We start from the raw sequence: 26877 nt of genomic DNA on the forward strand, positions 1-26877 counted from the left end.
AAATTTGAAGTGGAATATGATTTTCCATTTGTTACTCATGCATATATGAGTAAAGAATGGATATAGTGAATAGTGGGTCAGGTTACCTTAGTGTAGATAAAATGAATAGGCTGTCTCTTGTACTGCTACTTTATAGAAAATTTCAATCTAATCCAAACAATGTAGAAGAAAATGTTCATTGTATCAGAAAATTTCATAATTCTTTGTCTCTTGTAAATCAATGCTTTCATTAGTTTGTTTTGTTTTAGTAAAATAAAATAATAATAATTGTTTATTTTTTAAATTTACTTTGTATTACAAGTTAATAAATATATATGTACATTAAATTTATTTTGAAGGAAATAATTTGCAACAGAGGAGCAATTCAATGGATTCTCTCTCAAGCAGCAATGACATTCTTTCTCCCTCAGTCAGCCGTCTGTCAATTCTTTCATCCGATTCACCATTAAAACAAGAATTAGGAGAACCTCCCTATTCTTATGTAAGGAAAATTTAACTATTGCTTATTAAATTTAAAATTTAAATTTATTGTTTAGAACTTTGTAGTAAGAGAGTTTTATTTGAATTTAATATATTTTAATTATTTTAAGTCTTGCAGTCATTAATGCTTAGACAAAGGAAACAATTTACATCCTAAATAACTTTTTGCATATTCGAGTGAATATAATAAATGGAATTTTTCAGAAAGATCAATATGTCGAATCAACACTTTAAAAGCAATTGATCTATTTATTTAGATTGTGGCAGAATAAACATAAATTTACTTGATTTTCTAGAAAAAATTGTTTGGAGATTTGCTATTTTTGTATTGTGTGGTGTAAGAACTCTGCTCGTTCTGTCATCCGAGGCTTTAGTGTATTTGTAGAAACATCGTAGAAAATGCTATTAAAGAAAACAACTAAATTTAAATTGCAACCCATTTTGAACCACGACGTTATACTTAAAATAGGTTGTATATTTTAAAAGATTTTCAAACAAATAATAGTGTTACTGAATTTTTTTTAGGTTATTTAAGATAGAAATGACTTCTTTAAAGCTGCATCTCGTCTATTGGGTCGTTTGGAAAGTAATTTCGTTTTTTTCCATAGAAAAATAAATGCAATATTCTTATAATAAATAAATATTTTATTGAATTATATATTGACCATTTTGGTCAAATACCTGTTGTCATTGTTTCTGGTAGTAGCATGATTTCACATTCATAAAAATTTTGATCATTGTTTACAAAAAACTGATCCAAATGATTTTTGACATTGTCATTTCAAGTAAATGTCTTACAGTTAAAAAAAATTTGTATAGACCGGAACAAGTAATTTGAGTGTGCCCGATCTGACAAATATGGTTGATGCGATAACACATTCCATCTAAGCTATAACAGTTTCTGACGAGTTACCAAACTTGTGTGAAATTTGGCATTATCGTGGTAAAACACTACACTTTGTTTGTTGATTAATTCTGGCCTTTTCTGTTTGATGATATTACTCAGTTTGTTTACTCGATGGCAGTACACTTTCGAATCAACTGTTAAATTGTCTGGTAAAAGCTCAAAAACAAATTTCTTTAAAATCCCACCATAGAGACAGTACCGTAACTAGGGCGGTGCCAGCGGTGCCCAGGCACAGGGCACAGATACTGGGGGATGCAGAAACAACCTGGACCAAGTTTTGGGTCATAGTTTTGGGGCATAGTTACAGAAGCTGGCACCAGGTGCATAAAAGGCTAGTTACAGCGCTGCATAGAGAGCATCTCTCTTTAATAACACGTGGAATCCATATATCGAGCTTTGAAACGAAACCAATTCGTTTTATGTAATAATAAACGGTTCAATTTAACAGCTTTAATCTCTTAGTGATTTCACGTGTTTTTATACGGCAGATTGCTTCAATCAATACCTTTATTTTGTTTTCATTGGCTTCAAATGGCCATCCAGGATGTGGTGTATCTTCGATATTAAAATTGCCAGAAAGCAATTTTCTAAACCAGTTTTGGCACTGTCTTTCTCTCAACACATTTTCTCCAAACTTGTACCACAATTTTTTTTCTTGTTTGAACGGCATTTTGATTTTTTAGTCGTAAAAAAGCAAAATATGCCGAAAATGATGCTTTCGATTTTCCATATTTGATGGATCACCGAAAAAAAACAATTGTACGGAATCAAACAAAATTTTTTACAAATAAGCCTTAAGATGTCAGCTGTCGAAGTATATAATGAAAATGTGGTTTAAAATAAAATTAGCTGGTAAAAATACATCTAATTCCTCTAGTTAATAAAAAAACGAAATTACTTTCCGAACAACCCAATAATATATTCGTTTTGTTTCTTAATAATTCCACTGTACCATAGTGTGGATTTTTTTTACAGATTTATTTTAACAAAGATAGAACTTAATTACCAGTAATTTTCATCCATTTATTAAACTATTTTTTCTCCAAAATGCATTTTGTGCCCTTAGGGCCCCTCTTCAGTTGGAATATATTTTATATTACACATAAAACTTGTAATAAAAAGTGTACTTCAACCGAAGAGATTTTGGTGAAAAAATTATTAAATAAATGAATGAAAATTACTGGTAATTAATTTCTTTCTTTGGTATAACAAGTCTGTAAAAAGTCCACATTATGGTGTAGTGGAGTTATTAAGAAACAGAAATTAGTTCATTATATAATCTGGACTATAGATAAGTGGAATCGTACACTTTCAAATTACATAATAAAGTAATATTTAATATTAAAATAACCATAAAAGTTTATGTTTAGTTTAAATATTTCATAATAATTTTGATTTGAATATTTTAATATTTTTATAAAATAAGTTTAAAGAAATAATAAATATAATAAAAAAAAAATAACTTTATTATATAAATTTATTTCAGGTTTCTAAATTATCTAATGCGACTATGCCATTGCCAATTATCACAGATGGACAGTTACATCTTTTATGGCCTTTACCTCAAAAAATTATTCAAACAAAAGACGACAATTTTATGTTATCGGACGACATAACTGTCAATGTTATTCACAGCCCAGATAATGGTAAGTTGATCTTCGATTTTTATTGTGGGTCATCCTCGATTTTCAGACATTTGTCCTTGAGACAATTTTCTCTTTCATACACTATATTATGATAACTTCGGCTTGCTTTTTGCATGCCAAATTTGCACTTTTGTATACTTTTATCCAACAAATAAAATGTTTGAACTATCAAGGAGTGATGTTTTCTGTTAGGTTTGGTTTCAGTAACATCAGAAATAGTTGAAAATATTAATTTGTATATTATATGGATAAGGGATTCTGTAATTATATCTACCTTTTCTCTGTAATCTGTACAAATTTGAGAATTTTAATACAGCACTTCTGACCAAATAAAAATAGTAAGTAAAAAGAAGTATCATTATGGAGTAAGATAATTAAGTGTTATTTTAATTGTGTAATAATAAAATATTGGTGTAATATTTAATAGTGTAAAGTAGTGATATGGGAGAGGTTTGTTAACAATTTTTTGAGGTATGTGATGTTGATATATTGTCAGAATTTTTTAAAACTAAGTAATGATGCAATTGTTGTGTAGAAATCAGAACGGTGATGATGATATGTAAAATACTGATTTTTGTTTAGGATTAGCACTGCAGTTGGGTTACATTGTTCTGAAATGCATTTGTAACAATAAATTAAATGAATAAAATTGTAACATCATGATCATTGAAAACCTTTGGATGTTAGAAGTGCTGTATTGAAATTCTCAAACTTGTAAGAATTATAGAAAAAAGAAAGATAATTTGTCTGTGTTTTTGTTTAATTTGTATATTGTATAGTGGTACCTAGTATGTATTTTTGTATTTCATTCATTGCAGGAGGTTGTTTAAACTCTGTCTTGATTTTTTCCATTAGATATATGGAAAGTGAATTAATCCATTCCCAGACCCTAAACAATATTAATTTCAATAAACTTAAGTTTATTGAAATGAATACAATTAAAATATATACATAATACAATTAAATGCTCTAATAATAAATTAAAACATGAAAACAATAAATAACATATGTAAATATGTTGGGTTGAACTGAAAGGTTTTGCATATTTTTAACAGCTGTAGTTACTTAAAGTAGATGTGTAATTTAATTATAATGGTTTTCAAATTTAACACATTATTGCTAATGTGCGATTGTATTCTTTGTTTAGAAGCTTATTTTCAACTTTTACTTCACATTTTGTTTGCATAAAATCAAGTTGAAACATCTTTAAATAAAAAGTATATTAGCATATCATACTTCATGAATTATGGAAAGGATATAACACTGCATAATGTGTATAAAGATGTTCCTAAACTCCAAACATGTCAAATGTGATTTAGTTCAAATTTCCTGAACAGAACTTTTTAAAGGATTCAAAACACAACCAATTGGCAAAGAAAAATTGCAGGAAGAAATTATTAAAAATTGACAAATAACATGCCGTGTATATATAAGAAAACATGCCAAAAATAAAGTGAAAAAAAGCACTGAAAACATATGAGTGTAATGTGAAAGTGAGAGCTGACTTGAAGATTGAATTTATGCTTTGAATGCATTTTTTCACTGCATGCACAGTTTAAATTTTAAAGCAGCGTTTCTCAACCTTGGGGTCGCGACCTCCTTGGGGGTTGCGGTGATATTAAAAGGGGTTCACGAAACGATAATGAAATTATTTATGAGAAAAACTCATTTATTATAAACTTATAAACATTTTACTTACAATAAGTACACACGTAAAGAAAAGAAATTAATGCGATGGTTGCATTTGTTTTTTATTTAAAATTTTCTCCATACGTGGATCTACGTTAGAAACACACAAAAGCAAATTGTTTTCGAGTGATAAAAGACGATTCCTGTATTTAGTTTTTAGCGCAACCATAGACGAGAAACCCTTTTCACAGAGATAAGACGTGGTGAAAGGGATTAATATTGTCAATGCTTCTGTGACTAAATTTTCACATTCGTGTCGACGAGCGAGCCAAAACGTATTTAAATCTTCAGATGTAAATTGCAGTTGCGTTTTGTCGGCAGCCATTTCGATAAGCTGGTCGTGAATCTCAACTGGTAACTTAGCAGCGGCAACAACATTTTCACCGAATGGATTAAAATTTACATTTATAATTACAGTCAAAATTCAATTAGTAATAGTAAGGCTTACTGTTATATATTCCTTTGGTGTTGCGAAATATTAATTTTAAAAAACTTACTATAAGCCTGTTACCGGTGTGCCTCACTTAAAAAACCGTTACGAACGTTTTCGAACTATTAAGTTCTTCTTCAGGTAACTGACGACAGTTAATCAAATGCAATTCGAATAAAATCCTACTGGAATACGATTCCGAATTCTATCGCTTGGATCGGTGACGTCATCCAGGCATGCGCTCCTTTACCGGCTGTGTGCTATTTTACACGCGAGGTCCACCACCGCTCTAGCTATCTATGCCTCAGATCCGGAAGTAGAACCTTTACTCAATCAAGCCAAACTAATTCGCACAACTAAATGCGTACACCATCTTAGATGGCTAGAAGCTCTTTGCATATATATGGCTACTCTCAGAGAAGATAACTGCATCAACAACAAAGACAAAATAGCCCTGTCAACGGCATGGCAAGCACTCTTAAACAAGAACTTAAGATAGCACACAGCCGGTAAAGGAGCGCATGCCTGGATGACGTCACCGATCCAAGCGATAGAATTCGGAATTGTATTCCAGTAGGATTTTATTCGAATTGCATTCAATTAACTGTCGTCAGTTACCTGAAGAAGAACTTAATAGTTCGAAAACGTTCGTAACGGTTTTTTAAGTGAGGCACACCGGTAACAGGCTTATAGTAAGTTTTTTAGTTCAATCCGGTGTAGTAGCATACAATCAATATTAATTTTATTTATATTTACTATTTGGGGGGTTGCGGAGCTAAGAAGGTTGAGAATTGCTGCTTTAAAGCATTGTTTGAACTCCAAGGTGAATTTTTTGCTGGTATTTAGTATTTGAACTGATGAATACAAAGTTAGTCCTTTGAAGTACGAAGCACCACTGTAATGCTTTCTACTTTGCTATTCTTTGTAAGAAACTAAAATTTTTTTATATCAATTGGAGATTTTATAGGGTTATTTTTTTGTGGTTTTCTGGAAATCAAATCCTTCTCATAAATTGCTATTGCTCGAGTTTTGGATTTTTGATATTTTTACATATTTTTAGGAACATGCTATGTCCAAAAGTTGAGGACTATCTTTATAAGGTCAGATTTCTGTATATAATCAATTTTGATGTAATGAGACTTCTGAAATATTTTGGCAAACTTTGAATTTTGATTGTAATATTACAAAATATAAAGTAATTTTATAAATATTACTATTATTTTGTAATCTTTTATAAAGTCATTGACCAAACTTATTTAAAATAATTGTATTTTGGATTAATTTGTATTAACTTTATTATTTAATTATATTTAATTTGAATAATAAATAATGAGAATTTTAAAAAGTTGACAAGTTGATTGAAAAAGTCATTAAATATAGCATCTTACTTTAAAAAAAAATTCATTCATTAAAAATATTTTACATTATAGCATCAATAAAAGAAGTTTTAGATCTATGGAAGACTTTTGTAGTGGATGTAGAAGAAATTGGTTACAAATTAAATGTTGAAGGTTTTCTTCCAACAGACTGTTTGGCAGAAAAAGTCATCTGTCACATTAATTCTTCTATATTTACTAGACCCGAAAGTTACAGAATTGTTATTTCATCCGAGCAGGTTAGTATCGCTAATAGTTTTTTATGACTATTGAGTAGAAATTAATTTAATATCCTGGTTTGAAGAAACTTTTGCATATCTTACAGAAGTCTTCTAACATAAACATATTACAATTTCAAAAATTATTTCAGGTACTATTATTAAATGAATATGTTACGTTGAATCATAATATTATTGAATGATTGTTTTATTTTTTGTTAGAAAGTTTAAATGTTTCTTTTACTCAGAAATTTTGATTATTTGGTGATTTATGTTTATTTAGACATTACTACTTGCCAATATTTCATTGTGGCTTTATTATACAGGTGTCTTTAGGTATTCATACATTTGAATTTGAAATAAACCGAAATAAAATACTGTATTTACAAATACGAGGGTTATTTTTTTTTACCTTCACTAATGCATGAAGAAAAATTGGAAGCATGTGAAACAGAGACAGGGTGCACACCTAGTGAGTAATATATTCCCTCACCTTTTAACATTGTAGCAAGATATTTTAGACATTTGCTACTCCGCAGTAAACATGTAAACATGACGCCACCAATCCAGTCTCCCACCAACTGTGAAGTACAAGCAGTAATTTGATTTATACAGGCCAAAGGGCTGAATAGAGGTGAAATTCATTGAAGGATGTAATGTGTATGGTGAGAACTTCATGAGCTACAGACGTGTGCATGAATGGTACAGGAAATTCAAACAAGGATGTGACAATGTTCATGATGAGGGCAGTCAACGAAGGAAGTGTGTGATGACCGATTTGGTGGACAAAGTGGATCAGTTGGTGTGAGAAAGGCATTGCATCCTGAGCTCAGTGAGGAGTTTCCTCAAATTTCAAGGTCCACACTGTATACTGCTGACTGACAGTGTTAACCTATATCATATTGAAATTTTTCTCCATTGCATGTGGCTGCCATGTTGAATTTTTGTCAATGTTAAGCGTAACAAAAATTTTTTAAAAAAATAATAATTGCGGCTACTGTAACGTTAAAACAATTTTTTTATTTTTCACAAACAAAATAGATATAATTTTTTTGTTTTTATATTTATTAATATATTTCCAAAGTTCGTTTTAATATAAAAATTATGATACATAGTGACATCTAGTATCAAAAACGTTCTGATGCAGAAATGAATGTATTTGGGGTCAACACAAAAATATTCAGGAACAATACAGGACAGGTTAAACGTTGGCTGAATAGCCCGGTGGCAATGTTCTTTAACATGGGTATATAAAAGCTTGTGATGTCTGCCTGAATCTACAAGGCAATTATGTGGATAAATAGGTGAAGACTGTAACTACTCTCCACAAATAAAGTGGTTTAGTTTGTCATTCTTGTGTTTTTATTCTGGGTCAGTGGAGGTTGAAAAAAAATCCTCGTATTTGTGATTGATTTTCTAATTTTTTATAAATAAAAAAGAAACTGTTTGGTTTTTTCAATTATTCTTTGCCCGAAGTAGATGAATTTATATTTTTATTGCAAGTACTTTTATTTTTATTTTATCTTTGTGTGCATTAAATTGATTTGATTATATTAACAACGAAAGACAATTATAAGTTTGAATTCTTAGTTAGATTATACATGAAAGAAATAAAACTTTACATTTGTAAAGTCTCTCAAACATTGCAAAACCCGATATGGGTTCATCTGGAAGCAAACTCTTGCTCGGGGTGGGGGTGGTGCAACTGGCAAGAGCACCACACAGCAAGCAGAAGTTGTGATGGGTTCAAGCTTCGCTTGGGTCAGTTTTTTTCTTCCAGATGGTTCTAAATTATTTAATAAATTATCAGAATTATAACTATTAATTTAGGTAAGAGATGTCACCTAACATCTTCCTCTAGTAGCAAATTACTTAGTATTAATTATTAAATTAGCAGAGTTATTTAGGCAATCATTTGTTTATATTTGTAAAGTCACACTGATATTTGTAATAGTTATAGAATTATGACATTTTTGTAGTTTATATGGAAATCTCAGGTAACACAAATAGAAGCAATGTGTTTGCACTATTCAGAATGATTTAAATTATATCTAGTAGATAATATTTTAAAAATATTATTTAAAAATCCAGGATGATATATATTAAAATATTACAAAGTTTAAAAACTAAACAACACAAAAAACGGCAGAGTTTTTTTAATAGTGTCTTCTATTCGCCTACGTACACAAACATCTCAATACCCTATTAGTAATATGCCAAATGACTTAAATAAATGCAGAGAAGTATCCCGATTTAATCTGGTAGTCATTTGGCATATTACTTCTATTCATCCATTCACATTAGAAAATATTTTACTCACTTCAATAATCCGTGACATAATAGAGTAGAAAAATTATAAAATTAACGAGTTTTCAAAATAAATTGGCGTACTTATTTATTTATTAATTTAATGTTGATTGTTGTTAATAAAATCGATTTAAATCAATACCTGTATTATTTCAGATAAGACTTCTTGCTTGTGATATTCGAGGACTTCACAATTCAATCTGTACATTTGTGCAGCTGTTAAGATTATACAAAAAAGAAAATGGTATACCAACAATGTGTGTAAGTTTTTTCGTATTTTATAAATAACTTATTTTTGTCACAGTGAGTTCTTTTTATTACACGAGTTTGAAGTTATGCAACCCTATACTCTGACATATATATTTTATTTACACAAAGAATTCGAAGTTATATAATCCATCATTTAATCTTTTATGAGGACATTTGGACTCCTTCTATATCCTTAGTTTTGTAATAAATATAGAGACTCCATTGTTGATAACACAATTTTCACAGCTATTTAGAATAGTATTGGTCTCAACAAATGGCCTGGATGAAGATGATAGAAAAGAAATTAATTGACTTTTGAGATGAGTAATAAAGTATATTTGCAGTAATCAGATGAAGAAGCTGCATCAATTTCCATTAATGATCAACTTTTGTCAGGGTGTCAATTTATATATAAATGATTAAAGTATTCCATTATAGTATATTGTGCCATAAGATCTTTGGAGATGATTATCAAATATAGAAACTTTGTAGAAGTAGTAGTAGTAGTTCCTTCAATGCTAGGTAGCATACAGGCAGCAATTATCTTCCTTCAATTTCAATCATGGGCGAGGGTTTCAGCTTCTTCCCAAGTCATATTGAGCGTCTTTAAATCTTGAAGAAAAGTTCTATGCCAAGTATTCCTGGGGCATCCTCATGGTCATTTGGCACAAGGGGGAACCTATTTCATGACTGTCTTAAGAATTCTATTGTTCTCCGTATGAAAAATGTGGCCGGCCAGTCAAACTCTTCTAATGGGCGACAATGTTATGAAGTTTGCATATCCCACTGCTTCGGAGAACCTCTTCATTGGTAATATGATCTAAATATTGGATCTTTAGGATATGTCGTAGGCATCTCTGTTGGAAGACATTGAGCCTTCTATTGATGTTTCCTGATGTCTTCCAGGACTGACTAGCATAAAAAGCTATCAGAATCATGATGGAGGTGAACAGGCAGAATTTGATTCTCAGTGAGATGGTGAGGACCAGATCTTGTTTATCTTCCAGAAGACTGTCGCTGCTTTTCTGATGTGGGTGGCACCTCACGTCCATTTCCGCGTCACCGTTTTGAGAAATAACACTACCCAAGTAGGTAAATCTTTCCACATCCTCCAATCGTTGTGCTCCGACAATTACTTCCTATATTTGGACAGTGTTACATACATGCATAATTTTTGACTTTACGGTGTTTATTATTAATTTATCTTATTATTTTTGGAATTTGTGGAAAATATCTCCCTAATTTCTGTATATTTAAATGGGAAAATTTCATTTTTTATGTGAATTTTTTAATGTGGATTAATGTGTAAAAAGAGATCTTACTGTACATATGTAAATTTTATAATATTAACCAGATGATTTTTAAAATAAATGTAAATTGTTATACTACTTATTCTATAATAACTTATACCAAAAGGTAACTTTTTTAAATATTGGAATGGATGCAATTAGTTTTCAATGCAATGAAGTTTTCTTATAATTCAATTTAGTCTATTTTGGGATTTATGGAATGTTTAGAGTGGATGAACTTTTTTGAATATCTTTATTATTCAGGCTTTCCAGTTAAAACAAACTTTCAAAGAACAGCTGTCTGAAAAAGAGAAAATAGGAAAGAAATTTGTATGGAGAAATTAAATAAATAAATGCTAGTTTCAGGAACCAAACAAATTGTTTTTAATCAGAAGTGTTTTCATTCTTTTATAAGATCATCTTCAGCAGAAACTCTTTTTTCAAATTGCAATGGAATAAATACATTTACAGAATACTGTTACATTCGAACATTAAATTAAATAAATTACAAAAAAGTAAATAAATAAATTTTAAAAAATCTATAAAATCCTATAACATAAATAGTAAATTAAATTTAATAGTACACACAAAGATGTAATCTGTCTGGTACCCCCACTTTTTGACCTTGAACAAGTTCCCCTCATCTTATCATTAATTACTTTTCTAGGTAAATCATGATATTATTTCCTGCACAAGAGAGTTGTAATTTTGAGAGTTTAAAACATCAACCCATCTACAATCTAAAATCATGGAGTCATTTGCATTAATTACTTTAATTTTGCATGAATGTAAATAAATAAAAATATATACAGTATATAAACATTGTTGCATAATCCTTAACATATGTTTATCTGTCTAGCTTCCTACTATAATAGGTTTTTCCAGGAAACTTGTACTTCATTATCAAGTGCCCATTTTGTTAATGCTGTAGCACATTTTTTATCATTAAATACACTCTTTTACGCATTGCCATAGTGTTCTGCATATTGATCTTGTACAGTAGAAGTCCTTGTTCATTTTTTTAAGGTTGACTATGTATACTCCTGCCCTTTATATTTGCTTTATCTTTTCCTTATCTGTACAAAGTAATTGCATAATAGAAGGGAGATGTCTGATAGCTAAAGAAATATCATGCTTTTTAGTGTAACTATTAATTAAACAGGCCATCCTTACTCCTGTAATTACACATATCTTATTAGTAGTTTGATCTTCTTTCTTATTGTCTTTATTAAGACTAAATTTGTACTTTTCTACTGCTGCTTCGATGAGACCTTTAATTACATTTTTAGGAAAACCGTGTACAATTGTCATTTGCATAATAAAGTTGATCTCTTGCTTTCTGTGTGTCATTAAAGAAGAATGTGTTATAGTTCTTTTTATTAAAGTTCTAAAAGTTCCCAGTTTATGGGTCATTATGTCGTTCGATCTCCAATGTATGTATGAGCCATAATTTAGAGGGTTTTTATATAATTTTGGTGCAAAGTCATTTCCCAACCTGTAGATGTATACCTTTGCTAATTTGTTCCAAATTAAGTTGTATTCCTACAGAGTTGTTATTAATTTTCCCTATAAAGTTTTGCACTTTTTTCTATCATTCTATATTATAAAGATGTCGTCCATGTATCCGCAAATAAGTTTTATACTACTGCTGTATTCTTTAACTATTGACTTTTTCACTCAAGTTACCATGATTTCTGCAAGATTACTAGATATGGGTGAGCCCATTTATTCTTGTTTGTAGAATGTATTATCTCAAACAAAATACAAGTTTGTCATTATTAAGTTTAGAAAATCAGTAATTTTCTTGTAACAGTTTCTATTAACATCTACTTTTGGCAAATTAGATTTCTGTTTAAGGCACTAGCCACCTGTATTTTGATAGACAGAAAAAGGTTACATTAACCTTTCTCTGCCCATTACTGTCAATACATCTCTTTCTTCATTTTGTATGTTCTTCAGTGCAACAATGATGTCTTCAGTTTTACTAATTGTATATAAAGATTTATATACAATTTAAGTTAAGTAGTTGATGTAACAATTTTTCTGTTGTTACTGTTTGTTCATATGTTTTTTCTAATACTGGTCTTAGTGGCCAATTTTGCTTGTGTGTCTTGATTCTACCAAATAATCTAGGTGCAACTGCTCTTTGTGGGGGCAGGAACTTCAAAAATGTTGGAAGCCTCTTATCTTTAGCTAGCAGTTTCACTTTTTGTAGAAGAAAATTGGTAGGGTCTTTGCTAATCACCAATGAGCTAATATTCTTGAGAGAATATCTCAACAACACCAGCTCATTGATGATTTTGTGAGAATCTGGAATTTAAACAATGTAACTAAATAACAGTATAACTTTGTCAGCAGTGATATCTGTCAACTTTCACACCCGAGAGCATTTCTTTCTACATGTTCTCAGCATTGAAAGAGACTCTTTCCTGTGATCTGACGTGCTGTCCTGATTTAATATGACAACTAGTGGTCAGTTGTCGCCAGTTTCTCAAGTGGGTCAATTGTTTGTGTGTGCCTCAGTTACTTCTTTCAGAGACATTGATTTTATTCTATCGTTGGATGCATCGGCTTTGCATCAGTAACGGATATTTCTGCAACCTCCGCTACAAATACTTCTTCACTCTTGTCTGCAACGACATCTTCTATGGTGGATTTATGGAATACAAACTATCTTCGAGAACTTTTATCTTATCGACCCAGCCAGCCAACACAGATCCCTACTTCTCTACAAGGTATTTATTCCCGCGTACTCTATTGTGAACTCTCTCTCTTATGCACAACTGAGTTATCATGTCTACATGCCTAGAATTTCCTAATTGGCTCAATAGTCTTATTTTACTGATCTTATGTGTAAACTTTTAAGAACAAATAAATGTGTATATGTGTTTGTATAAGTTGTCTCTGAGTGCATTACTTCTGTTGGGCTATCTCACAGTCTTCCATCCAGAATTTTATTGCTTATGCATGCGACTGCTCACGTGATCTAGTTTCTAATAAAAACCATTCGCTGTTACAGCTTCTCTGTTTAATGGGACACAGTGGTGTCATCTTGATGTGGCATTGAAGAGGTGTTGACCCTTCGTCATCACAATTTCTCTGTAGGAGTCAAGTTTTTTGAACACTGGTATACCATCTTCATTACCATAAACACAGACTATGTTGTTCAGTTAGCACTAACATTTGGTTTTATAGGCTGCTATCATTTTATCAGATTGAAATCTTTTATGTGTATATATATATTGCAATTTTGTAGAGAGTCTGTTTTTGATTTTAACCCTAGTTTCTGCTGATAGATAATTTATAGAATACTTCTACCTGTGCTATTTATGATTCTATAGGAGGAAGATCATCAGGAACAAATTTGTGGCCAAATTCAAATACTTCCTCCATGTATTTTGGAAAGGTAATATCTGGTTTTTGCAAGTATTTAGGTCTTTCTACTATGTTCTTTCTTGCTTTTGGTGTAATTGGTTGTAAAAATCCACTTGAGGTTCTTGATAAAGCTTATTCTAAATTTCTTTTGCAAACTTATTATAATGCCCTTCTTTATTCTTTCCATGGCTTCCAAGAATTCAATTTGGTGAATGGCATGTAATCTAAGATTGTTACTGACCACAACAGGTCAGTAACAATCTATTTCTGGCTCGGAATAATTGTCTTCTTTTTAAAGAAATGATCGTAATCAAACACCTGTAGCATATTTACCGGTACTTTTTTATTCTATTTCAATTCTTTGGCAACGAAATCCTGTACAAGCTTGTGGTAATACTTGTCTTCAGTCTACACTGCTTAAGAAATGTTCCTCCATTGTATGCCAAATGCTCTTATAATGAAATGTATATCTATAACTTCAGAATAATAAACCTCATTCTTTTAATTTAAAAAAAAAAATTAAGAAATTTGTTATTGATATTGTTAACAATAGTTAAATTGAATTATTGATGGATTCATATTTGTTAAATTTGTTTATATTAGTTTATAACATTCGTATACTTCATTTTTGAAAGATTGACGACTGGCCGTCGATGTCAATTCGAGCAGTGTTAGTTGACATGAGCATCGAAGCTAGAATCCCAACTTTAGTAAGTATTAAATAAATTATTAAATTTAATATATTTGTTTCATTGAAAAATAGTTATTTGCAATTGAATAAAAACAATTTTAGATCTTCTGAAGAGAAAGTAAAATTCTGATAAGAATCTTAATCCTTATTTTTTTCTCATTCATCTGCATTGTGTTTTTGATAAAACCTTATAAACTTGATTATAACTTACACAAATATATTCAAATTTAATAAGTAATTCATATATAAAATTTACTTAATTTTATGATGCATTTTCTTCTAAAACTGTCTAAAACAAGTCCAAAACCTGATAATTATTGATAAAAAGTCTTTAGCAAGCTACTTTCATAATTATTTTGAATACTGGATTGAGAGTCACCACTGAGAATATTTGAAGACTTGGATTAGTAATTTTTGGCATTACAAAGACTGATTTTTGCATATATTTTGTTCTGAAATAAATTACTACATTATATAGCAAATGCTTTGAATATTATTTTTCATGTTTAATAAGAACTAAACTGTTTATGCTCCAGTGTATGTAGACTACATTATGTTGGCTTCATTCTAAATGTGGGACAGACTAAACTATGTTTCATGCAGACTTACAGAGTTATTAAATATTCAATCACATTTATAATTATATACAAATGTTTTTACTGTAATATTTATTTTACATTAAATACATTTGTAAGAAACGGCAATGATATATTAAATTAAAAAATATAAAAATTAAAATAAACCAATTTATGGTTGAAGTTAACGATAATAAAATTATGGGAAAACATTTATCTAAGACATATTAAAACATTAATTATTGCATTTAAAACTTTGAAAAATTACTGTATTAAAACTCATATTTCTAATAACAATTGCATTGATGTGTAAGATTAAGTTTTTAATCGTAGAATAATTTATATAGATTTTCTCCTAATTATCTGCAGGATACTTTAGAAAGATACGTTTCTTCTCTTTCCCATCTCAAAATAAATGAGGTAAGTTTAACCAATATAAACTAAATTAACAAAAATTTTTTTAAGAAAAGAAATTTTAAACATTTTATAGTAAAAAAAAATTAATATATAAATTATCTGGACGGACCAGATAAATTATTGCTTATGCTAAATCTAATGCACTGCATAATGATTTATTAATGACTAAGGGATTCAGTACTACATTAACAATAAACTTTAATGGTTAAATAGTAAATACTTTCATAAAAACTTGGTGATTTTGTTGTACAGTAGAGCGTCGTTTATCCGAAAGCCGGTTAACCGAAACGTCGGTTATCCGAAAGCTTTCCAGTCGGACTGTGTCACGCTGAATCGAACGTTTTTGATACTAGATTAACTTCTAAAGTATAATTGTTTTGTTTTTATATTTTTCAATATATTTATTTTGTTTGTACAAAATAAAGAAATAATTTTTAACAATACAATAGCCTCAATTATTATTATAAAAATTTTCGTTAGGCTTAAAATTGACGAAAATTTAACACGAAGTGACACGCGACGGAGAAAAATTCAGCACGAAGCGACACGCAGCGGAGAACAATTTCAACATCGGATAGGTTAATATATTTTTTCGTACATCATCCGAAAAAATCAGTTATCCGAACAACCCCAGCCCCCAATTGATTTGGCTAAATGACGCACTACTGTATTGTACAACATAAAATTATTAAAATATGCAAATAACATGCAAGAATTAAAGATTTGAATTTTGTTCTGAACTATTTCTTTTCTGTACTTTTTATTAATTTAATTATTGAATACAAGTTATTGAAATATAATAATTTTTGTATCTGTATCATTATCTATCTCCAATATCAGATATATATATATATCAATATCATATATATAAAGAACTGATGTCAAACTGTTCCTTTCTAGCTGCATTTTTATGTTAAATTTACACCTAAAGATGGATGGCAGGTGCCTTATAATAAAAGGTAATTATCATTATTTGCTGTTTGAATTACATTTTATTAATAAGAAAGTGTTAAATTATTATTTGATATTTAACGTCTTATTTAATCCAAAATTTTGTGTGTATGGTTATAAGTTGACATTTTAAAATGTGAAATCTGTAAACGTGAATGAAGATATAATTACACAAAAAGAAAACAAAAAATAATTGATTATCGGGATCTTTGTGATACCACTCAGAATCATTATTTATTATTAAAAGTATGTTTTTAAAATATATATGTGGAGATTAGAAATGATACGTACGTAAGAATTGGCATTCAAATTTATTAGAAAAGTTTCTAAATTCAGGAGCCAAGAGAAATTTTATTCAGAAATGTTTTTGTTTTCTTAAAAGATTTTCATCAGCTCAGATATTTAAGAAGCATTTTAGTATGAATACAATAAAAAGAAGAAGAAATTCTTTTTATTGTATTTATTCAAAAATACTTCATAAACCTCTGAATGAAGACCTTTTAAGAGAACAAAAACATCATTAAGCAGGATTAAAGTCGAAGAGGAAGAAGATTTATCTTATATATAATAATATGTAGGTGACAAAAAATTAAAATGCTTATCTCTCTGCAACAAAGGAATAGAATACACCACTTTTGTTACATTATAATAATCAGTTGACTCTCTTTTGCCATTTATAACTGTTTATTGAGGGAGTGAGCCCACAAGTTTTGCACATTTATCTGGACTTATTTGAGACCAAATGTTTTTAAGCTTTTGCTTTAGATCAGTAAGATTTAAAGGTTTTTCATGTAATTTTTTTCTTTAAAAAATCCCAAAAATTTTCAATAGTGTTCAAATTGGAAATTGGTTGGACTATCCATACCTCTATGTTATTCTTTTGGAAACCACTCAGTTGCTATCTTTACGGTATGTGGAGCCGCTAGACCAGCTAGCCGCTATGTTGGGAGATGAAATTACTCTCAGCAAATAACTTTTTACAGATGGCAACGTAAAATAAATTTTGTGTACACATCCCCATTTATGTTGATGGGTGACAGATGCTTGTTGTCTGTTTTTTTTTTACCATTGTAGTTGCATAAATTTACAACAATATGTTTTATGCAATGTGAAGTAACTCATTTTATAGAAGGGACAATGAGTTGTAGAAACTAATACAGTAGAGCGTCGTTAATTGGAACGTCGGTAATTGAAATGTCCGGAAATTGGAACGATTTTCAGTCGGACTGTGTCGTGCTGAATCGAACGTTTTTGATACTAGATTTACTTCTAAAGTATAATTTTCATGTTTTTTATATTCTTTAATATATTTATTTTGTTTGTACAAAATGCAGAAATAATTTTTAACGATACGATAGCCTCGATGATTATTATAAAAATTTTCGTTAGGCTTAAAATCGACGAAAATTCAACACGAAGCGACACGCAACAGAGAAAAATTTGAACATCGGACAGGTTAATATATTTTTTCGTACAAAGTCGGAAATTGGAACAAATGACTAATTGGAACGACCCCAGTCCCCAATTGACGCCAATTTTCGACGCTCTACTGTAGTTTTAGAAACTAAAAAGCTGTATCACAGGCTAAAGACTAACACATTATCAGTAAAGATTAACAGTAGCTTAATCTAGACATTAATATAATGATAATCTATATATAGTATGTATCGATTTATGGTATATTTTATAATTAAATGTTATTTTTTAAATTGAAAATTGTACGTTAAGTAATAAAGAATAATTTTATTATTTTATTAATTTCAGTCAACTTTTAGAATTGGGAAGCATCTGCAGAGAGAATTTTATGAGACTTATTCCTGCAATTGATCTCGACGACAACGTAACCGTTAATGAATTACCAGATATTTCATTATGCATTCAAAATTTTCTGGCATGTTTCGATAATCTAGAGTAAGTAAGACAAATAATTGAAATTTACGAAGGACAGCGTTATTAAATTAAGCATGATTATAATCACTGCACTAGAAACTTAAAACTTAGATATAATGACAGAAACAATTTACAGCTTAAATTAATTTAAAGTTTTAATATTAATCTAACATTTTACATTACTTAGCTACATAATCAACATTAGGTTTCGGAACATTTTATCTTTTAAAGATGGTTGTCAATAGATAAAAGGTAAAAGAGTTTCTTAAAATGTATGAAGGTGCATTTGTGAGCCCTCTCTATATGGAGCCTGACCAATATTCTGTACAACCTATAAATGAATAAAATAGTTATTTTAAGAACTTTAATTAAAAATTAAAGTAAAGGATATATAGTAATTACTATGTTTAGAAATGTTCTAATAATTTAAGAAAGTGTATATAAATTCAATAAATCAATACTTTTAAACCAAACAAACAAATAATGCTAGGTTTTTTTTAATGTATTTTGAGACTAAAATTAACGAATTTATTTTGTAATTTGGACTAGAGATAGGCAGGATTACTATCTCATAAATATTTTAATTATTAAAATTAATTGTTAATTGACAATTTCTATGAGAAGTTTAATTATTATAATAATTACAATACTGACAATTTCTATGAGGAATTGTCAGTGTGACAAGTTCCTACAGAATGATTACGTGTGATAGCAAAAATATTGTAATATTAATTGAGTTAAAGGACAAGAAATAATTAATATTATCATTAATTTTAGGAACAACTAGAAAATATACTTTCTTTTGCAATCCCCATAAATTTGACAGATATATTTGCAGAATCTTTCAGGCTCCAATTAATTTTTGCATCTTAGTGTATACAGTTTTCCAATTGTTTATATAAATATTCTAACAAGTAAAATATTCTGATTATTAAGATGTATATGACCCCAAATAGTTTTATCTATTAATCTTTGTTTTAATTTAATCCTGATTAAAATCTTTGATATACAGGGTTAGTCAAAATGATGATAACTTGGCATTTTATATTAAATTATGTAGTTTTTGTAACAAAAAGTATTGTCTAATGGAAGCATAAATATCAAGTTATTAACAGTACTTTATAATCTGTGGGATCAGTTTCAGTTTGGAACGCAATTTTCAAGATAACCTATACTATCAATTTTTCTCTCATATATTTGCATTATGTTGATAATGTTCTTATAACATGGAATGAAATGAAAAATGAATTTGATCAGTTTGTTCTTTTTTTAAAACAACATTAAACCTACTATTTAACTTCTCTGTTGAGTATGAGTCTAAGCATTGAACAGTTGGATTTTTGGATTTAGTTAGCTGTTTATGACATAATTTGAGTTTTGGAATGTATCATAAGTCCCTCCCAATTTAATCCCTAGTAATCACTATGTTTGTACATCTGCACCAACTGCAGGTGTACAAGCATACAGTGATAGTGCTTTGATACTTAAGACTTACCTTCTAATATTGTTGTCATATATATTAAAAAGTGAGTTTAATATGATCTAAGGAGGATATCACACTAGCAAATTTAACAAAGATGATTGTAGCTTTTGATATATGTAAGGCACAATCTTTGTTGTCATTCTCTATTCTATACATCAAATTTGAATATCAATTCTGTACATCAGCCATCCTTTATGCAAATAATCTGTTTGTTAAACTTATTTATTTGTTTAAAAAACATGGGTAGATCTTACAAATTATCTCTACTCCTAACTTAAGATGGTAATATTCATTGACAGAAGTCCATGAATAATATGATTTTAAAGTCACTTTATTAGAGTATTCAGGTGTATACTCATGCCACACTAATAATTCAGTCCTGAAATGCATAGGATTGACAACCAAACTGATTTTTCTCAAATTATTGTGTTATACTTTTGCCAGCATATTCTTGTAAATGTGACCAATATTTTGTATGATGCATGCTTGCAACTTTCACAGAGTATTAAATTGAAGAAGTACATACATCAAATTTTTCACAAAACTTTATAGAAAAATGTAAGGGCATTGGGTCTATTGATCTTACTGGCTTAGTCATGTGAAGGTTTGTTGTTATGAAAAGCATATCCATTCCAATATCAACTTTGTGATATCAAATATAACTTTGATGAATTATGCTTTTATTCGATAACATTTTTAGTTGCAGAGACTAACATAGTTAATTTAAAATAAAATGTTAAAGTCGTCGACATCATTTTTACCACATTTGCATTTTACTTCCACATTGGTTTGATTTTACACATTGATCTTAAAAGTATTAATTTGCAGTGCAATTTATTTAAAAGGTAATTTATTATTGTTTTTTTCACAGGAAACTACACGTGGGTCCTATATTGGCTAACATGATAATGGAATTGTACAAGGAAGATGTCAGTAAGAGTCCGTGGAAAATTTTATCAGTTCCTTCAAGAATCACCCTATTGATGTGTGCAAATGGATTTTTGAATAATATGGAACTTCTGAAATCTATTCCACTAAATATTATCCTTCTTGAATATGGACATCAGGTTTCTATCTGAAAATTTCTTTTGTGGCACATTTAAATTAAAGGCTTTTACATAATATACTCTTAAATATCCTGTTTTAAACTGGTATCAGTGAGAGAACACTGATACGAAGTAAATGTTACAGGAATATTAAAAAAGAAATCACGAGGATATCCATTTTAAAAATTAATGGATGTTGCGATAAATTTCAAACAAGTTTTGATAGTTATAAATTAAAGGAGTGAAAAATTAATGATTTATTTTAAACTTTCGTTTAAAAAATAGTTATTAAATGCATTTCTATTTTTTGACAGGCCGAACATGATTATCAAATGCCATGTAAGATGATATCACAAATGGGGTAAGTTATATTAAAAATTATGTACTGTTTAGAAAATTTTTTTAGTTTTTTAATTATATTTCGACTATATGTTGTTGTTATGATTAATTTTGTAACGTTTTAAGTTAATTTAAAATTTAAGACTTAGTAAAAGCACTTGAAAGATTGTAGAGTCAAAAAATATGTACAGATAACACTTTTTGAGACATCACCTCAACTTTAGATCCCATAATTGAAGCTCTGAAGCTGAGACATCCATAACTCCATATCATTAATGTAGAGCATAAAGATTTTTGTATATCTTAACAAGGTATATCACGAAAAAATGCAAACATCAGAGTTAATATTAAAGGGGGTAGATGAATGTATATAGATAAGAAATTCCAAGAAAATTTAAATTGGAAAATTATTTAATAATTAGTATTTTAAAAAAGGGAAAGATTAGACTTTATGTGACAAAATTAAGTGTTTACTTATGAATAATTTACTGATATTTACCATTGTTTTCATTAATTGGATAGCTATGAAATAAATCATTCAACTGGTAGCAATGGATTGGATTTAAATCAGTTTGAATTTAATTCAATAACAATTAGTGTTACTGTTCCATTGGTGCTCTCTGTTACAGGCAAGACTGAGCTAGTTGCATGTTTACAGTTGTTATTACAATAGAGCATCGATTATCCGACTTAATTGGGGACTGGGGTTGGTCAGATAACTGAAAAGTCGGATAACCAAAAAGTATGAAAAAATACATTATTAGTATAGTGTATTAGGCCTGGTTTAAATACTAGTCTCCCTTTCATGGTCGAGCCAGTGCTGTCAGCTAAAACATGCAAAAATTTAACAAAAATAATATTAAAGTAGCCAAGACATAACCAAATATTGTAGCGCCACATCACTAGCGGATTTTTGAATTTGCCGACTAGAACGCGGTCGGTTAACCGATAAGTCGGTTAATCGGGGGTCGGATAATCGATGCTCTACTGTACTTTGCAGTAAAAGATCCATTTCAGTTCACATATATATCATATTGGCCTGTATATTAGTCAATGTTTTCTCCCAGTTTTGAACGTTCAAAAAACCACTATTGTTCTATATTTGAGTCTTGATTTACATTCATGTATGATTACAGTATTCTTTGAATTTAATCTGTCTGTGTATAAGTTATTGAATTCAAAGAATACTTTAATAATTAACATTGTATATACAGTTAAATTGATTGTCTCAGAAATCATTTTTATTTTATTTCTAAGAGTCGATTAATCGAGTAATCGTCAAAAATTGGGAGAAAGTTGTTGAAAATTAATCACAAAATTTATTCTGTTGTAAAGTGTAAATTATAAATTTACATATTTGGTATGATTATATGATTTAAACAGTTACAAAAAAAATAAGAGGAAGGGAAATGAAGCAGTTTCAGTTTCATTTTCAATAGTTGTAAAACTGCAAATTTACTTTCTAAAATATATGTGAAATAAGGAAACCTATGTTAAACAAGCAATATGTTACAATTTGTCATGTGTTACACTTTGTATTTTAAAATTATGCATATTGTTGCCATTTGATAGTTACCTTATTGCTTCACTCAGTGAGACGACCTTGTATTTGACTCTCATAAAAAATTCTTGTATTCCATTTTACGAAACGATTTATGCATTAAATGTTAGACATGTTTTTTATTTATAAATATTATTTATAAACACTTAGACTTTTCTGATTTATAGGTGTAGAATTTAAAATTAAAAATATATATTTTGTTTATATTTTTAAGAATTTTGCATAATTTTTTTCTTGTAGGATTAGCTGTTGTGTGTGTACTGGAACATCAGCTTGGAACAGGTATGCTGTTTAATATATATTTCTATATATATGACTTCGTGTACGATAAGAAATGAGGTCCAACACATCTGAGTGAATCTATCCATAAAAATTTTTGAGAATTTAATTTACATTAAAATGTGGGCTCTTCAGAGCAGAAGACTGATCATTTTAGTACTTCAGTCATTCAGGCAATGCTAGAAAATTGTTTTAAATTTTTATTGTGTTGTGAATCTCACTGACATTTTTCAAGAAGAATTTGATAAAATAACAATAGTAAAAATGAAAAAATTAATTAACAATAAAATAAAGTTATTAAAAATATTGTGTAAGTTAATATAGAGCATTATAATAAGAAGGTAAATTTTGAATATTAAATTGATTTTTGTTAATTTTTCTTTGATTGTTTATAAGTTTTTAATCGTACATCTTATGACATATTTAAAAATCAAAATGTTCAAAAATGATCACTTTGTGAATTTTTATTTAATTTTAGAAGATATATATATATGCAGTGTGGTATGCTAGAACGAATGAATTGAATAAATGCTACAATAAGCAGTTTTTATATACAAAATAAAAATGTTACAATGAGCATAGATGCTACAGCAAACACAACTGACATAACACGTTGAGGTTTTCCCATTTTGGTTACAGCATTAGTCATTGTCATTATTATAGTTAGTAAGGTTCATTTTTAAAATTATTCTGCTGTATAATTTTAGCTAGAAAAATACAGAGAGATCTAATTAATTTAAACATTAACCTCTTAACAGTGAAGGACGAGAATAGTCGTCCAAGGCGATCGAGTGGCAGTGGTGAAGGACGACTATAGTCGTTAAAAAATTCTTATAAAATACCTGGACCATTTCGTGAAGTCGTAGAATTTTCACGAGTAGTTGGGTTCTCCAACTTTGTTTTGGAATATTTTTTAGTTCTCGAGAAATTACAATAAAAGAAAGAAAATTAAAATAAATATGAAATTTTAGACGGCCATCTATCGACATAAATCGAATTTAAATCTCCCGCCGTCATCTGATTGGTTAAAAAAATTAATATTCCTAATTGGCTCGCGTCAGAAAAAAGTAGGTGTGACTTCTGTAAATGACGCTATCGGGAGTGCACCGATGCGACCGGAAAAAGTAAACAGCCTACGTCATTAGTCTAACGGTCCTTGTCTGACCTAATTTTCGTAGAATCAACATTGGAGTAAGCTGTAGTAAAACGTAGTAGTTTATAGTAAAACGGTCTTCTCTAATATTCATAGTACTTTGTAAAGCTCGGATTTCAATTTAATAAGTATTATTTAGTTCAGAAACATTATAAATACATCATTAAGTAGGAGAATAACGAAAAACTTTATTTTTTAGTATAATACAATTTACAAAATCGAAAGTTCGTATATCGTAATATTATAAAAAACTACATCGAAACATACAAAGTCACCTAATTTACTTAAATTCAGTTCATTATACAACTGTAGATACTCTTGCCTTCCTCAGTTTCCTCAAACAAAATTCGAAAACTTCAATTAATCCTATAAATATTTAAGCGCCATTACTATTCGAATTAACTGTAATTACAAATATAACTGAAAAATATTTTCGACATAAACCCTAGGCAATAATTATCAAAACAAAATTCTTCAAGTATAAATTTTTCTGATCGAGTAATATGTAATAATAGTTTTATCTATTAGTCTTGCCATATTCTACTTTCTATGTTCACATCCATTTAGTTTCATGTAATTACACTTTAAATGTAAAAAAATCTACCAACAAATTAGTTTGCTAATAAAGGGACTACTTGCTAATTAAAGTTTGTATTCTTCTTTGACGTAGTTCTACGTTTTAGCACTAAATTGGTAGACATGTCTAAATAACACGCTTATAAACACTAAAAACCATAAATGTCTCGAAACTAGAACTACATAATTATATGCACAAATAAATTAGTAAACCTATAATACATGCCTTCATTTACATCCAAACAAAGATCAGTTCTCGCAAATTGTCAAAAAATAAATTATTTTCAACTTTTCTTTCTGTAAAGTAGCATATTCTGAAAAACAAGTTCTATATTCAGAGTAAAATTTCCACCTTTTATCCGTTAAAAACAACGCAAAATCTATGAATCCACGTAATAAAAATTTATCGCAGTGAACTTCGAAAAAACGAGAAACACAGAAACACCAAACCGCACGCTATTAAATTTTCCCGCCAATTGATTAATATAGTGATGCTCCTGTAAAAATTTTATCACATGACGAAAAGTTTTAGAATAAATGCTAAAAGTTTTAAAAAATTATTTCATGAAATTCGATGAATTTAATTAATACACAATAACTAAATCTGTTTAATAAAGGTTAATAATTTACTACTATAATTATGCAAATTAGATATAAAAAAGATCGCTGCGCAAATTCTCCCGCCAACTATACGTCATGGAAAAACTTACGATGTCAATGCGATTGAAGCTTTCCCACTAAACACTGACAATTTTATATAATTATTTAATTAATCCAGTCAAATTTAAATAATATAAAATGTCTAGATCTGTTTAATAAAGATTATCACAAATATTATTACAAATATGCAAATTAGATATGAGATAGGTCACTAGGAAATCTCCCGCCAAGATAAAAATAGCTTTCGGTCACGTGTTCACCAAGAAATATGTTTAAAATTTAATTTTTCAGCTTACATAAACCGTACAATAAATGAGTATTTCTTCGAAAGAAGTCGATATACACGAATAAATAATAATTATTTAATAATGCTTTTATCCATTTTAAATTGATATTGTAAAAATTAAGCCATTTAATCTGTGTGGCTTTTATAATTTAGAGTTTCCGAGTATTTTACTGTGAAATTCAATTTAGTAAACAGAAACAAAGTTAGGTTATTAAGTATAAACAGCACAATACAATAATTTATACGTAAGTTGAGTGTAAATACAGAAAAAAATCGAATTATATCAAAGATGGGAGAAACAAGCTTACATCCCCAGAACAGAGCTTATAATTCGTTGTTATTTTCAGCCTGTTTCTACTTCGACTGTTTTTTGTTGGTAAAAAGTTAATGTTTTAAGATGTTCTTAGTGAAGAAACATAAAAGTATCGAAATATAATATTCACACACACAAAAATATTCATGTATGTCGACATTAGAAATTTGAAATCAATTATAGAATGTCCTGGATAGAGATATCGTGTGATTGTCTGTTTCTTCTGTCTTATTTTGTTTTTCTACGTGAAAATAAGATATCTTTTATAACTATTGATAATATAAACATTTTGTTTCTTTATATATTACCTTCAATTACAGCTGCAAACTTTAACACATGGAGCATGTGAGAAAGTATTATTGTATAGATTATTACATTTTTATGAATACACCTGAGACTCGTGACAATATAGGCCTATATTAACCTACTTTAAGTGTCAATATTTTATTTAGAATCATTTTAAACGTTATTATTACATCAAATTATGAAATGGAATGTTCCAAGTATAGGAGTAAGAGGGAGGGGAAAGAAGCCATGCGTGGGGAAAAAATGAGTTTTTATCTAAATTATAATAAAATTTACTTATATTTACGATAAATATCGATAATTTTCTTTTGGAGAAATGTATCTTGATAAAATTAATTATCTATATGAATGAAACTTTCAATAATACATTAGTTACAATGACTGA

General features: G+C 29.1%; 1 protein-coding gene across 1 annotated transcript in view; it reads left to right on the top strand.

Annotated features, from left to right (window-relative positions):
- Positions 1–26877, top strand: part of LOC136979279 (uncharacterized) — a 67336-nt gene that overhangs the window by 28904 nt on the left and 11555 nt on the right. The window contains 11 exon segments of the mRNA XM_067275223.1: positions 339–481; positions 2874–3033; positions 6583–6767; positions 9210–9314; positions 14602–14676; positions 15602–15652; positions 16550–16608; positions 18365–18511; positions 20845–21040; positions 21334–21380; positions 23160–23201. Coding sequence (XP_067131324.1) covers positions 339–481; positions 2874–3033; positions 6583–6767; positions 9210–9314; positions 14602–14676; positions 15602–15652; positions 16550–16608; positions 18365–18511; positions 20845–21040; positions 21334–21380; positions 23160–23201 — 1210 coding nt within the window.

The sequence above is a fragment of the Centruroides vittatus genome, unplaced genomic scaffold (assembly GCF_030686945.1).
Source record: "Centruroides vittatus isolate TY-2023 unplaced genomic scaffold, ASM3068694v2 contig_601, whole genome shotgun sequence".
Lineage (NCBI taxonomy): Eukaryota > Metazoa > Arthropoda > Arachnida > Scorpiones > Buthidae > Centruroides > Centruroides vittatus.